Raw genomic sequence first — 16,492 nt, 5'->3', positions numbered from 1 at the left:
AGTCCCAACAGCGGAAATAGGCTTGGCCTATATCAGTCTGATCAGCATCATCCAAATATTGTTTTGATAGGCCTTACTGTTCATGAGTTATTAGCCAAAACATAAAACATGTAATAACTGACGACATGGCGGTGCTATCGGTACCATGTTTTAATATGTTAAGCATTTCCACAAGGGACACCTGTTCATGAAGTATGAATAGTTTTGCACTTGCAGTTTTTGAGATATTAGCTTTCAAACATTCCTCGAATAGACTTTCCATTATAAATTTTAATATTTTAAAAAATTATATAAAATCACTGAAATATGCTAGAAAGAAGAAAAGTAATACCACAAATGTCCTTAAAGAGCTTAACATTTTTATATTTGTAGAAAAAGTAGAAAGCTTGCCAAAAACATAAGAATAACAATAAAGGTTTGAAGAACAAAAGTTTGATTGATTTCAGCAAAATCTTAGTAGCCTCAATAAAAACCTTATCTTCTAAGAGTAACTGATTTAATTTCCAATATCCAGGGCCTCTCTTATGTTCAGAGGTAATCATATTTATTCCAATAAGGTTATGATCTGAACTAATCTTATCACTAATTGTAGTTTTTTTGACTAAGGTAATCAGTTTAAAGGAAACCAAAAAGTAGTCTAACCTACCTACCTGGTTTATTCTTTACCAGGTGTATCTTACCTGTTGTGGATTGTTCATCCACCATATATCTATAAGGTCTAATGGAGCCATTAAATTCTCTGTAGCATCATGAGCTTTTGGATGATAGTTTTTATTGTGGGGTCCTTTTCTGTCCATGTTGTTATCTAAAACTATTTTAAAATCACCTACCATAATAACTTGATATTTTATAGGATCATATATCTGTATATTTTGCAACAAAACCCCAAAGATCCTATCTACTATCTGAGTCTATTTGTAGAGCACTAAAAGTAGTATTATTTATATTCTTAACCATTATCATGACCCCTTTATTATTCCTTTGACCATGTGAGTAAAAAATATCACTTCCCCATTCATCAGCCCATTGTTTTTCATCTTCGGGTGTGGAATGTGTTTCTTGTAGTCAATAAATCTCGTAGTTTTTATCTTTTAGCTATGCAAAAACCTTCCTTTTTTTCTTGGTATCAGCCAAACCATTGCAGTTATAACTGGCTATGCAAATCTCACTCATCATATACAGAATTAAGATATCAAGTTGTTTTTAACTTTTGGAATACTACTGATGATAACAACTGCTTTAGGCCATGGGGCGTTCAGGCCACATCATGCCAACAAGGGGTCCGCACCCCACCCACCCCAGGCACCTAAGGGCCTATGGGACCAGTCCTCCCAGTCCATTATAGTTGATGACCATGTTGATTGAAGTATTACGCCTAATTTACATTTTGATTTTGTTTTAGCCATCATCCACCTCCTTGCCCCTAACACACTGTCACACATTTGTGTTGGTGTACAAAAAGAAAAAAGAAAACATAAAAGAATAAACATTTCTTAAATTTGGCAAATAGTTGCTCAAATGAGTTTTCTAGACTTGCATTCATCCATGCATACTCTATTTCAATTAGAGTGAAAGAGAAGGGAGAAACAAATAAAATAAATAAATAAATATAAATCCATACATATAAATATAAATACATCACATAAAAACAGTTAATGTAGTGATACAAATCAAGGAAAACAGAGATGCAAACAATCATGTAAATTAACGTGCAAATGATGACAGTTTACTGCAGTCCAACCAGTAAGTTTCTCCCTCTCTTCCCCTCAAAACAAGTTTTGCATGTGAGAAATACAAGTATCTGACTGTGTAACATGCAAAATAGTATGAAAAACTTGTGATAACAACACGGAAAATATACAGTATTTTGGAAAAAAAACTGAGGAGAAGAAGGTTGAATAGGAACAGACAAGAATGAGCATAAATGTAGTGGCACTGTTTAAAAACATTGTTCCAGGAATTCCTGAAAGTGATGAAAGCTGAGTTTTATAATATTCTAATTTCAAAGTCTCAGAGAGAAGATGAAACCACAACCTTGTATGTGACATCTTTGAGGGTTTTACATATTCTGAGATCAGTTAATTGTAAATGTTTTTCTCAGTGTTTTACAGGATAAGTTACAATCCTCTACAGCCAGCATTTCCTAGGCCTCATGTCCAGCTAATTGTAGATACTGGAGCATCTGTATCTATTTAACCACAGGCAGGTTTCCTGAGGCAAAATTGCAAAATTCCCTCTTCCAGAGACTAAAGTAAGCATGTATGCAAAAATTGATTTTTGTGGCAGTTTACCAGCTGCCCTACTAGACCAAGCCAAAAGCCCCGTTTCAGCTTCCCCTGGCCTGAACCCCTTCTTCACCCCCACCTGTCAATAAATACATTATTTACCTGATCCTTGTCTCCTCGTCTGAGTTTGCACTTGGGTTCACCTGCTCCGCCTCATGTAACAGGTGGTGATATGTATCAAAACAAGTAAATGGTACCACATTCCTGCGTGTTGTACTAATGTAATTTGCATATTCATTTCTGTCTACTTTTTCCTCTCTTCCATAGTATCAGGAACCTACCTTATCACTCACCATATTTACTGTAGACTGTTTGGATGCAGAGGACCTAACATCAACCTCTGTATAGGGAACTCATCCAGGTGTGGTCTTGCAGCTTTTGAGGTAAATTTTGTGACATTATTTTTCACTTGTGTATGTAGAGATTGTAAAAATGACATTAGGACTGCAAACAGTCATGATAATGAGTATGCAAACTGTGACAAGTGGACAGCTTTGGACTGTAGGTGTACAGAATACTGTGGTTAAACCAACTGTGTTTTATTTCATTTGCATTTTTTCACCTAAGTGTAATTTTGATGTATAAAAACGAAGACAAAACAAAGGGTGAGAAGATATCTAAAAAGATGATAACATTCAAAACTTTACATTATTTTGAATTAAATAAAATGAGCTAAACAAAGAAGAATAAAGAAACAAATGTTCATTATTATATATCTGTATTTCTTGTATTGATCCAACATTGATCCACCTATAGGTATTTATAGTGATATTTGCAGTTTTGATGACAGCTGAGATATGAAAGAGTTTCCTGTGCTGTGACAGCCCGTTCTCACTCCCAACTCGTCACATATCATCGCTTGGTCAGGACCCCGTGGCGTCACTTTTTAACGCACTGGGTAGTCCGATTGACTTTTGTTGAGCTCCCACAATGTCTGAAATAGATGCTATGATGATGTCTAAATAAGGTGACAAATTAGTGACTGCCGTAATACTGTACGTTGAAAATGACGCTAAAGGGGTACTCCGTGCGTTAAAAAGTGACGCCACGGGGTCCTGACCAAGCTTCGATATGTGACGAGTTGGGAGTTAGAACATGTTGGCTGTGACAATATGTTATTGATGAAAAGTCTAACAGAGTGATTGAGTTATACAACCCAAGATAGATTAAAGTCAATTAATGATTCCATCCCAGAAGGAATAAGTGTTTCTCAGTTTTTTTGTTTTGTTTGTTAGTTATTTATTTTTGGTGATTTGGTACATTTTATCCTTTATTGAGAGGAGACAGTAGAGTCAGAGAGGAAATGAGGAGAGAGAGAGATGGGGATGACATGCAACTAAGATCTGCTGGAATCAAACTGCGGACAAATGTTGCAATTTTCTGGTATGAGTCTTAACCAGTACGCTACAGGGATGCCCAGTATGTTAGTGTTGTTAAACATGGTGAATGTACCAGCCTGAAGTTGTTTCCCCTAATTTATTTCACTTCAAAACTTGGTCAGAGTGTACAATCTGTAAACAAAATATAAAATATTCAGATGATTCATAAAATGGTTTGGTCAGACATGCAAACCTCCTTGTCCAAAATCAGAGAGCACAGAGTTATTCAACTGGTGGGATGTCAAGTGCAGAAGACAAAACATCCTAGACCAATGTCTCTGTACCTTAAATTAATGAAAGAACTGTATGAAATTCTGGAGTAATGACTTCACAACAGCATGTAAAAATATTTATATACATCACAAGGACTTGTATTATCTGAAAAATTGTCCTTTGATGAAATATAGAGCTGCAACGATTAGTCGATTATATGTATTGGTATTTTGATAATTCATTATTCAACCATTCCTCAAGCGAAAAGGCCAAATATTCTCTGGTTTCAGCTTCTTAAACATTATGATTTGCTCCTTTTCTTTTTCATATGCAACAGTACATTAAAAATCTTTAGGATTTAGATTGTTGGTTGGAAAAAATAGCAAACTGAAGACATCCCCGCAGGCTCAAAGAAATTGTGAGCAGTTTTTTCACAGTTTACACTGTATTTGTGTGAACTTGCACCTCAAGACTTTAGTGATGTCACTTAACAATGTTAGGTAGATATTGAAAAACTTAACCATAACCTGATCTCTCATACAACAGGTGTCACTCTGAAGAAGAAGAAGATTTCTACATCAACACCTCAAAGATGGAAAGCAATAATTACAGCAATGTCACATCTGACTATGATTATAACTACACCGAAAATGGTGACAGCAGCAGCTCCTTCTACAGCGACAGCGGTGATGGCTTAGAAGAATTCTTCTTAGATGTAATGGACTGCCTAATCATTAGTTTCGGCCTTCCTTTAAGTCTACTGGCCATCTACTCTCTATATTCCCAGGTGAGTACTTTATGACTAACGCCTGGGACACACAGCCCGCGAGACACGCAGCACATCATCTAGAGATTCGAGGTCTCACTTATTTTTTCGGAGCGGGGTTTAACTGGTTAAATGATTAATATAATGAATAAAAGAACACGTCCTGTGTGAGGAGTGTATGTGGCTGATACAGAAGTATCCCCAACCAGACCCGACCATGCCTGTCAGAAAGAAAGCCACTTTTTATTTTTAACAATTGAGCACACGCTTCTGAATCTTTTTCCAACTAAACTAAATATAACTGAAATGTATAATTAAATTATATGAAACATGCTATTATTGATAGCCATTATCAAAGCCAAACTCTATGTAGAACGATAGAGCTGGCAGCAGAAGAACCGCAGCAGCAACACTGTCTGTGTGACGCAACAGTTCAGCAACGCACACACACTGCTGAGGTTCATGCAGGCTGTGTGTCCCAAGTGTAAGATTTATTAATTTAAGGTCATGTGTCTGTCATACAGTATGTCTGTAAAGAATCTTCATCTTGCTTGGGGGCTGGAAGGAAGTCTTGTAATGACCTATAAATTTAAACTAATTGGACCTTAAACACATGCAGTTAACATGTGCAGCTTCATTCCAGCTTCTCTTAAGGTGAAGTTAACAGCATCATTAACTTGTAGAGAAGAAATTGTCAGAAAAGATTTGTCAGGACAATTTGTACAGCATTATTGTGGCTCATTTAATTGGGTTTTGATTAAAACAATCAAGAAATATATGAAATTTTGTAGTTATTCATGGGGTGCATTCCACCGTGGATGCAAAGAGAGACACAAGGAAACCAAGCGAGGAGAGAGGAAAACCAAGAAATGTGTTTTTAGAGACATGAGACGTCCTCCCCTCTGAAGCATCATGTGAAGCGACGTCCATTTCCGATGACAGCGGCAGCTGATCACAGCTGGATCAGCTGTCAGTCGGCTATAACAGCTGTAGAAACTTCTGATGGAGTTTGTGTCTGCACACATTTGCACTGTGATAATACTAATAAAGGTGCACAGTTATCACTGCCAGCAGCTGTTTCCTCTCTGCAGCCTGTTACCTGTTACACCTAAATAAAAACAAACATGAATAAAAACCTGTATTCTGTATTTACACTGTGTACTGTGTCCTGCTTAGAGGCACAGGAACCATGTCTACTTGCAGAATGCGTTCATACTATTTATTGATTATTTGCAATTGTAGCCTATTTATGATATTCTGATTGTGAATTCATTAATTAATAACCCAGAATATGATCATGTGTCTTTTGAACACTGGAAAATCTGTATTTGGCTAAATGTTTCGGGGAAAATGGACACTATCTAACTCATATCAAACCCGACGCTCAGGAATTTTCAGCCTCATGTGACTGAATGGAAATGACGATAAATGTTGTAAAATATAAATGTGCTTAACTGTTATTAAATAAATAAATTAAAGTCAGAAAGAGTCTCTCTGTCAGCAAGAAACAGTTTAATGGGGGAAATAACAGATTATGAAAAGTAAAATCTTTCTAATAAATGAAGAAAGTTGTTTATGGCTTTGTCGATAAGACCTACAATTAACAGATTTTTTAACTAGATGATGAATCAGAAAACACACAAAACATGAACTTACAATAACTGATATTCAATAAGGGGGCGTGTCGGCTCGAAAAAGACTCCCCTGAAGGCTGCTCCCGTGTTTCCTCACTCCTCGCTCCTCGATCCTTGCTCCTTGGAGCAGAAATAAGAGACCTGGGACACCTGTCAAAACGGCGCACCAGGAACAACTTCTTGTTCAGGAGAGGAGCGAGGAGTGAGGAAAGAGCAAATAAGAGACTTGAGATGTACCCATGATCTTCAGAGGATGAAGCCCATTGACTTGGTTGATCCCCTGAATTTTGCTTTAGTGCCATCATCAGGTCACAAAGTGCAATACTTTGGTTTACAACCAAATACCAGCTAAACTAATCACATGGCAAACTGCCTCAGCTGTATTTTGTGTTTACTGTGTCGCAGATAAAAGACACTTAGAAAAAGTGGTTTTAAATTCCATTGCCCACTAATCAAAGGATCACGATATATATTAGTCTTTTTGTCTGCATGACATCATCGTGTGTGTGTGTGTGTGCATGCATCTATCTACTGTATGTTTTAGATGCATAATACACAGTGGAAACAAATTTCCCCATGAGGACAATCAATATCTATCGCTCTATCTTTAGCATGCTAACACACTAAACTAAGATGGTCATTGTCATTGTGAGCATATTAGCATTTAGCTCAATGGACCACTGTGCCTAAGTACAGCCTCACAGAGCAGTTAGCATAACTGTAGACTCTTGAGGTTGTTGAGACTTGTAACATTGATTGGCCAGTGTGTCATATTTGATGACACATTGGCCAATGCATGAATGTTTATGACTGCTATTGCTGTGCAGAGCAAAATGACATATTTGTCATTACGCAGAATTCCATTCACTTGTATTTTTGCACATTTCATGCAGAGATCCTAAATGAAAACACCAGAAAATTAAAAAAAAAAAAAAAAGTTTCCAGCTGCTTTGTTTATTTCTACCATTGTTTTCTTGCAGGTTCAAAATACCAATGTTGCTCCAATCTTCCTCATCAACCTCCTCATCTCTGACATCATCCAGCTCTGCTGCATGATCGTCTTTGTGGCAGAACGTCTGAACTTTGATATACGTATCCCCTTCATTCATATTTATGAAATTGGTGTGCTCGCCAGTGTTGGCTTCATGGTCTGTATCGCCCTGGAAAGGTAGCTATCTGTCTATCTTGTACGTTTTTAGCTACTTCCATGTGTATGACCATTATATTACCATATAAATCTGAAGCTCCTCAAAGTCAGGAATATTCTGTATCTGATGATAGACTGTGTATCTTGTGTTACAGGTATTTGGTCATCGCATGGCCACTGTGGTACCACTTCAGAAGAACCATCAAGATCTCTCTTGCAGTCTGTGTCGTGGTCTGGACCCTTCCTCTTCTTTATGTCCTCCCTGTCTATTTCTTGGTTAAATTTGAGATCTCAGAAATTATTTTTGCTGTCCTCCTCCTCATTCCTTTCCCACTTCTCATATTCTTCTTGGGTGGGACCCTTAAAGCCCTGTCTGCAGCCATCTCGGTCTCCTCTGATGAAAAAAGACGAATTGTGGGAATGTTGGTCCTGGTGGTGCTCATCTACACGCTGCTGTTTCTACCCAGAATAATCGTGTTACTGTCATACAAAGCCCAAAGTAATCATGACTTCCGCAAACTGACTCTCATGCTTCTTGAGCTCAGTCCTCTTGCAGACTTGATTCTGTATGTTTTCATTAAGGAGACCATGGACAAGCTTTTGGCCTCTCTGTGTTGTTGCATAATGGACAACAATGATAACAACAGATCATCAACATGAAAGACAACAACATGTACACAGTCAGCTCCATGCAGGCAGAGAAAGAGGGAGAAAGAAAAGGGAGAAAACAGATGGAGAAATGAGGCCAAATAAAAAGGAAAGAGACAAGAGTCACTGTCCTCTATCGATACTATTTCTAATAAGACACCTAACAGTAGTGTCAGAGACCTAGCGGTGAGGAAAACAGGTGTGAAAAACAAAAATAGTTAATTATTTACAATTTCATTTCGAATGAACAAATAATCATGTAATATAATAAACATAATTTCTAAAACGAGGGCGCTTTAACTTAAATTGAGGTGAACTAAACAAACAGCAACTTAAGACTGAACATAACTGACCTGACTAGTGACACAAAGGGAGGGTTTATAGACAAAGGCTAGACTACACAGATACACAGGTGGGCAGGAATAACCATTTAAGTCTGTACTACAAATTAACCTCAATACAAACAAAGATTTAAATCAAGAAAGTATTTACAACCAATTTTACTGTCAAACAAAAACAATAAAACTTAGACCATGTCCACAGTAAGCAGGTTACGTTCCTGAATGTATGTTTTTCTCTCTTTTCTGTCATTTATAGTTATAATTTAAGTCTGCCAAGGGGCAGCTTCCATGAGCTGGCCAATCAGAGCAGAGTGGGCTCATCAGGAGGGGCCCTTAAAGAGACAGGAGCTAAAACAGCCTGTTTCAGACAGAGGCTGAACTGAGGGGCTTCATAAAGGGCCAGTATAAGATAAATAGGAATTTATTTGAACTGTACGTCATGCAAAAATATTCCAATAGCCCCAATAGAGCCCCAAATAAAAAAATATTGACCTGAAAATGTGCATGTTATGTCCCCTTTAATGAAAGAAGCAAACCAGATATTTCTTGTTGATCAACTGAGCTGTTCAACACCATGATCACCCTGTTATTATAGCTGACACTCTGTCGTATTTCTACAAGGAGAGCATCATATCATGTCTATAGACTTTTTTCTTCTTTGGCCTCTCATACACATTATAGTTTATTATTAATCTATATTATTATTTGGGGGGGTATTCTGTGTTACTTATTTTTTTCCTACTTATAAATAATGTATGTTTATCATTTGTGTGTGTGTGTGTGGTGGGTGGGGGGAGGTGGCGGGTACTTTTGTTCAACAAAAAATTAAACCACATATGATTTACTTTTTAATTTAATGTAAGTTATATTTTGGGGGATTTTGTGGTGGGCATGCTATGGCTTGGCAATATAGATAAAATATTATATCACAGTACTAGAAATTGTAAATTTCTTGGAAATTCAATAAAAATATTTTCTACACAAAAATGAGAAATACTTGTTGTAAATGCTTTAGACTAACTCTGTGAATTAAACCTGACAAATCAACAAAATCTCTGGTTGTCTGTGGTATATATCATCATATAGTTCAACTCTACTGTGTAATACCATGGAGGCATTTTTTTTTCAAATAACCTTATCATGTTCATTTGTGTTAATGACCGTGATGCTTTTTTAGCTAATAATTTGGGGCAGAAATTATATAATATTTTTCAATACAAGTTACAGTAGTGAGGCCTACTGTACATTTCCCCCTTCTTAAACTTGTTAAACTTGTTGCAGTAATCAGCTGACAACAGAGATCAAATAAAAACATATTTCCCAGAATGTCTTTAAGTACTTTGACTTTCTGCAGGGTGACACTTTATAAAGAAAAACATGCATTTTCAGAGGATAACGTATGATTGCTAAGAGCTTAAGGTTACTACTTGATAAGTTGTATGTAGTATAGTGTACAAAAACGATGATTGATTATAGCTCAATCAAGAGAGACTCAGTTTCTTTAAGTGACAATAATTTTATTGAACATGCATAATGAGATGAAAATGTTAAAAGTATTTGGCGATTAGACCCCATCGTGATGTCATCATATTTATAAGGGGGAGGTTAAGGCGAGAGTAGAATAGGATTATGGGAAAGAGAACTGAGAAAAACATGCAAACCAACGCAATATATCTCAATCTTTGCCTTACCAGATGGCAATGGATTTCAAGTAAAATATGTAATGAAAAAATTAAACAGGGAATAGCAGTATTAATAATAAGTTATACTGTTATATATTTAATATATGAGATAAATGAGCTGAAAGACCAAGAGTGAGCTTGGGATCACCATTACTATGTGGTGGGTGACTTGAGGTCCCGAAGACCATGAGCCTATGTGTGAGGTTCTGAAGACCCTGTTTTGCACGAACATGTGAAGAGAAAAGTGAGAGGTCATGATAGACTGAAAGCAGAGTGACATGATGCCCAATAGGCTATACACACACGTGCCATGTGATAGAATGATAAATGTCTTTTGTCATGGACATATGATGAGAATGTGAAAGTCTTTGATGTTGTAAGAAGTATGAATATACTAGCTATGATCAGCAATGATAGTAGCTGAGAGACACCCATACACCGGGACACCACCACCAGTTATATGCATGACTTACCAAGATTAAGGCTTCAGAGAACTTTGATTGTGAGAACTGTGCTGAATGTAGGAGGTGTAGGCGGAGGACAACTACCATCCCAGTTGTTGCAGGGAGGCAGATGAAATGCCTTGTTGGCAGCAGAAGCAGCTGTACCTATCCTAAAAGAATGCCCTGAATAATGCTAACTTACATGAAAGACAGCAGCAGATGATAGACTATGATGAAGGTGTGCTGCTACTACTATTGGATAGATGTGACTAGCTGACAACTGATATCTCGATTGACAGCCCTGGCAAAGACGACCAAGGAATAATGAGTAAAAATGTATGAGATGTGAATGCAGAATGATATGAGATATAAAACTATGGCCTATGCGTGCAAAGATAGTCTTCCTGACTGAACTTATCTAAAGCTCCATACATAGGACAACAACAAGTGAATGAAGCAAAGATAATGTTTATTCTACCGGATGATAAGAAATTATTAAGTATAGAAGTAATAGATGGTACGGGAGATTTTGAGGCTAGGGGCGTCACCCTGAGCAGCAGCAATACAAGCCCCCATCATTAAAAGAAATACACAGCCTAATATTTTCCCCTACAGAATGCCTACTTACCAAGCAGGAGTGAAATGGGACACATTTAATCATAAATCTCCCTCTTTCTCTGCCTGCATGGAGCTGACTGTGTAAATGTAGTCATCTTTCATGCTGATGATCTGCTGTTATCACCACTGTCCATTCTGCACCAACACAGAGAGGCCAAAAGCTTGCCTATGGTCCCTTTTCTGATGAAAACATACAGAATCAAGTCTGCAAGAGGACTGAACCTAAGAGGCGAGAACCTCAGATTGTAGAAGGTATCATTATATCTGGCTTCTTCTACCAGGTACCAGATGATGTTGGGTAGAAACAGCAGTGTGTAGATGAGCAGCACCAGGACCAACATTCCCACAATTCGTAGTTTTTCATCAGAGGAGACCGAGATGGCTGCAGACAAGGCTTTAAGGGTCCCACCCAAGAAGAATATGAGCAGTGGGAAAGGAACGAGGAAGAAGACGGCGGTAATGGTGTTTGTGACCCTATAATCATCCCAATAATAGTGAGGAAGGACAAAAACAAGAGGAAGGGTCCAGACCATGACACAGACTGCAAGAGAGATCTTGATAGTTCTTCTGAAGCGGTACCACAGTGGCCATGCGATGAGCAAATACCTGAAACACAAGATACACAGTCTATCATCAGATACAGAATATTCCTGACTTTGAGGAGCTTCAGATTTATATGGTAATATAATGGTCATACACATGGAAGTAGCTAAAAACATACAAGATAGACAAATAGCTACCTTTCCAGGGCGACACAGACCATGAAGCCAACACTGCTCACCCCACCAAAGCAGTAAATATAAAAGAAGATTTTATAGATCTTCCAGTCCACAGGATTTGCCACTAAGAATATCATGTAGCAGAGCTGAATGATGTCAGAGATGAGGAGGTTGATGATGTAGATTGGAGCAACATTGTTCTTTTGCACCTGCAAGAAAACAATGGTAGAAATAAACAAAGCAGCTGGAAACATTTTTTTCAATTTTCTGGTGTTTTCATTTAGGATCTCTGTACAAGATGTGCAAAAATACAAGTGGATGGAATTCTGTGTAGTGATAAATATGTCATTTTGCTCTGCCCAGGAATTGCAGAAAAAAACATTCATGCAATGGCCAATGTGTCATCAAATATGACACATTGGCCCATCAATGTTACAAGACTCACCAACAAGAGTCTACAGCTATGCTAACTGCTCTGTGAGGCTGCACAGGGGTCCATTGAGCTAAATGCTAATATGCTCAAATTGACAATGACCATCTTAGTTTAGCGTGTTAAAGATAAAGTGCTAAAGATAGAGTGATAGATATTGATTGTCTTCATGGAGAAATTTGTTTTTACGGTGCATTATGCTTCTAAAACATACAATAGATAGATGCATAAACACACATACACACCACGATTTCATGCAGACAAAAAGACTAATATATATTGTAATCTTGTGATTAGTGGAAAATTGAATTTAAAACTGCTTTTTTGTCTTTTATCTGTGACCAGATGGGAGTAGAGTGAAAAATTGATTGTGGGGTGTTCAGGGTCATGTTACATCTGTTTATTAGCACTAAACACAAAATACAGCTGAGGCAGATCACATTACCATTAGTTTAACTGGTATTTGGTTGTAAACCAAAGTAATGGAAGTCATCGGATCAACCAGGTCAGTGGGCATCATCCTCTGGAGACCATGAATATTTGTACAAAATTTCATATATTTATTGATTGTTTTAATCAAAACCTAAAATAATGAGCTCAAATAATGCTGTACAAATTGTTCTGATAAACCTGACGACAATTTGTTTTCTACACGTTAATGATGCTGTTAACTTCAACTGCATGTGTTTAACGTCCAATTAGCTTAAATTTATAGGTCATTACAAAACTTAGCAGCCCCCAAGGAGGATGAAGATTCTTTACAGACAGACTGTATGACAGACACATGACCTAAAATTAATAAATCTTAGTCATAAAGTACTCACCTGGGAATAAAGAGAGTAGATGGCCACTAGAGTCAAAGGAAGGCCGATACTAATGATTACACATGTAACCACATTCAAGATGAATAGAATTTCTTTGTCAAAATAGGAGTTGCAAAAATCATAGTCGGTATAATTATAATCATTGTAGGTGTAGTTATAATGATAGTAGTGGGATGTGACATTGCTGCTATTATTGCTTTCCATCTGTGAGGTGTTGTTGATGTAGAAATCTTCTTCTTCTTCAAAGTGAAACCTGTTGTATGAGAGATCAGGTTATGGAAGTTTTTTAACATAACATTGTTAAGTGACATCACTAAAGTCTTGAAGTCCAAGTTCACACAAATACAGTGTATATTATAGCCACAACAAAAGGTGTCTTTATTACATTTTCTCCTAATAATATTTCTTCAGGGCTGCAACTAATAATTATTTTCATCACCGTTTAAGCTGCCAATTATTTTCTTGATTAATCATTTAGTTTATAAAATGTAGTTTTTTATACACTGTGAAAAAATTGCATTCACAATTTCTTTGAGCCTGCGGAGATGTCTTAAGTTTGCTATTTTTTTTCTGACCAACAATCCAAAGAAGCCTGAAGATTTTTAATTTCCTGTTGCATATGACAAAGAAAAGGAGCAAATCATAATGTTTAAGGAGCTGAAACCAGAGAATATTTGATCTTTCTGCTTGTTGAATGTCTGAAAGAATAATTTGATTATCAAAATACCAATAAACATAATCGACTAATCATTACAGCCCTATATTTCATCTTTAAAAAACATTTTTCAAATAATACAAGTCCTGGTGATGTACATAAATATTTTTCCATGATGATGTGAGGTCATTACTACAGAATTTCATACAGTTATTTCAGTAATTTAAGGTACAGAGACATTGGTCTAGGATGGTTTGTCTTCTGCACTTGACATCCCACCAGTTGAATAACTCTGTGCTCTCTGATTTTGGACAAGGAGGTTTGCATGTCTGACCAAACCATTTTATGAATCATCTGCATATTTTATATTTTGTTTACAGATTGTGCAATATGACTATCTTTTGGAGTTAACATGAAAATTAATTGGAGGAAACAACTGCAGGCTGGTACATTCACCATGTTTAACGACACTAACATACTGGGCATCCCTGTAGCGTACTGGTTAAGACTCATACGACGAAACTGCAACATTTGTCCAAAACAACAGAACTGGGAAACACTTATTCCTTCTGGGATGGAATCATTAATAGACTTTAACCTATCTTGGGTTGTATAACTCTATCCCTCTGTTTGACTTTTCATCAGTAACATATTGTCACAGCACAGGAAACTCTTTCATATCTCAGCTGTCATCAAAACTGCAAATATCACTATAAATACCTCTATGTGGATCAATGTTGGCTCAGAACATACAGTTAATACAAGAAATACATAAATATAATAAACATTTGTTTCTTCATTCTTCTTTATTCAGCTCATTTAATTCAAAATAGTGCAACTTTTTTTGAATGTTATTATCTTTTTAGCTATTTTCTCACCCTTTGTTTTGTCTTTGTTACACAACTTTTAAACATCAAAATTACACTTAGGTGAAAAAAATGCAAATGAAATAAAATACAGTTGGTTTAACCACATTATTCTGTACACCTACAGTCCAAAGCAGTTCCTGTTTGCAGTTCTAATGTCACTTTTACAATCTCTACATACGCAAGTGAAAAGTAATGTCACAAAATTTACCTCAAAAGCTGGCCTGGGGAAGCTGAAACAGGATGGTAACACTATTTACCATCTGTGTGTAAGCAGTGCTCACAAATCGCTTTTGTCAAACAGGCCCTGAAATAAAATAGGCTCAGGTTGGCTGCTGGCATAGGCAGTATAGGCAAAAGCCAGGAGCTCCAGGGTAATGTAGGGCCCAACGATGCGGGAAAAATAAATAATTGACAATAAGAAATAAAAAATCAACACAAGAAGACAAAAGAGCCCTCTGAGTTTTAAATTGTGTTCATTTACATTACCACCATCTGAGATTAATGCACTGAAACCAGGGGTATGCTTTAAACAAACAATAGTTTGTACAGTGTGTCAAAGTTTTTATAGCTGTTCTAAACAAACACACTCAACCTTTGGTGAAAACCTGGAGGGGCTAGCCGAGATTATCTTGGGGATAATGGGGCACACTTTCAAACAATCTCTCCTTGAAAGAATTTATGCTGTTTTACATACTTTCTCACTTCTGCATCACTGGCCTGTAGCATTAAGTTGGCATGACCAATTTTGGAAAGTTGCAACCCAGTGGTTTCAAATACTGTTTGACCATCTGACAAACACTTAAGTGGAAGCATACTGACTCTATAAGATCTCTACAAAAATGAGGAGATGTTCCATTCATTCATTACTGAAATATTCCCACTTGGCGCTGCTATTTAATGGTATCTGACCTTCTCTGCTCTTCTACACCATGGTGAGCTATTCCACAGGGATTTCAAGTGTAGACATTGAAATCATTTGGCTCTAGCACACATTAAAAATGGTCTCTGGCTACTTATATCATCATTAAACCCCAATTTGGAGATATAAGTGTCCAAAGCAACTAGAAATCCAGATCTAATAAAGTGAAAATCAGTGGTCTTTTTGCTGATTGCAGAAGGCACATTATCATCATCATCCTTGGTCCTCCGATTCTTCAATGCTAATATTTAGAGCATTATTCAGGTGCAATTCAAGCAGGGGTGAACCAGCTTTAACTGTGTAGAAGGTGACTTGGACCTATTGGCTTGGTCTAGTACGGCAGCTGGTAAACTACCACAAAAAACAACTTTTGCATACATGCTTACTTTAGTTTCTGGGAGAGGGAATTTTGCATAACACTTCAGGAAAACTTCCTGTGGTTAAATAGATACAGATGCTCCAGTATCTACAATTAGCTGGCTGTGTGTGTGAATTTGTGTTTGACATGCCAACAGCCTTGACTAGGCCGAGGACATGCTGGCTGTAGAGGATTGTAACCTATCCTGTAAAACACTGAGGGCCCTATTTTAACAAACTTAAGCACATGGTCTGAAGCGCATGGTGCAAGTGTATCTAAGTCCTGTCCAAATCCATTGTTGATAGTTTAATGGTGGAGAAAATGGTTGCAGCACCAGATGCATGGTTCGAAATGGTTGTCCTTAGTCTCTTAATTAATCATTGGTTTGTTTTTGGTGTAACATGCAATAAATCAATCATAGTGTCATCTCTCATTCCCTTTAAAAGCCCAGTGCACTTGCACCTTGGTGGATTGCTATTATAATGGCACATTTGCTAAGTAATAAGAAGGAGTGTCTGCAGAAGAAACAGATCTGCTTGTGCATGAAGTGAAAGCACACAAT

At 37.1% G+C, this 16,492-nt stretch overlaps 2 protein-coding genes across 2 annotated transcripts; one reads left to right on the top strand and one right to left on the bottom strand.

The window, feature by feature from the left end:
• Positions 1-3,291: 3,291 nt before the first annotated feature.
• Positions 3,292-8,084, top strand: LOC121912120 (ovarian cancer G-protein coupled receptor 1-like). The gene is made up of 4 exons (XM_042434205.1): positions 3,292-3,305; positions 4,424-4,664; positions 7,258-7,445; positions 7,580-8,084. Exons 1-4 carry the CDS (start codon positions 3,292-3,294, stop codon positions 8,082-8,084), a joined length of 948 nt encoding a protein of 315 aa, XP_042290139.1.
• A 3,170-nt stretch (positions 8,085-11,254) lies between these two features.
• LOC121912119 (G-protein coupled receptor 4-like) lies at positions 11,255-14,315 on the bottom strand. The gene is made up of 4 exons (XM_042434203.1): positions 14,260-14,315; positions 13,130-13,382; positions 11,897-12,084; positions 11,255-11,762 (listed from the first exon to the last, which is right to left on the bottom strand). The coding sequence occupies exons 1-4, from the start codon at positions 14,313-14,315 to the stop codon at positions 11,255-11,257; spliced, it is 1,005 nt and encodes a 334-aa protein (XP_042290137.1).
• Between the last annotated feature and the right edge of the window lie 2,177 nt (positions 14,316-16,492).

This window comes from Thunnus maccoyii, chromosome 14, assembly GCF_910596095.1.
Source record: "Thunnus maccoyii chromosome 14, fThuMac1.1, whole genome shotgun sequence".
NCBI lineage: Eukaryota > Metazoa > Chordata > Actinopteri > Scombriformes > Scombridae > Thunnus > Thunnus maccoyii.
Note: the sequence above shows the minus strand (reverse complement) of the source record. Positions and strands in the feature narration are given on the sequence as shown.

Excerpts from the sequence above, each read along its gene's own strand:
- LOC121912120 (XM_042434205.1), top strand. Across the intron at positions 4,665-7,257 it reads TCTACTCTCTATATTCCCAG|GTTCAAAATACCAATGTTGC; the intron begins GTGAGTACTTTA and ends GTTTTCTTGCAG. Across the intron at positions 7,446-7,579 it reads GTCTGTATCGCCCTGGAAAG|GTATTTGGTCATCGCATGGC; the intron begins GTAGCTATCTGT and ends CTTGTGTTACAG.
- LOC121912119 (XM_042434203.1), bottom strand. The coding sequence starts at position 14,315 with ATGTTGCAGTTTCGTCGTATGAGTCTTAACCAGTACGCTACAGGGATG. Across the intron at positions 13,383-14,259 it reads GCTACAGGGATGCCCAGTAT|GTTTCACTTTGAAGAAGAAG; the intron begins GTTAGTGTCGTT and ends CTCATACAACAG. Across the intron at positions 11,763-11,896 it reads GTCTGTGTCGCCCTGGAAAG|GTATTTGCTCATCGCATGGC; the intron begins GTAGCTATTTGT and ends CTTGTGTTTCAG.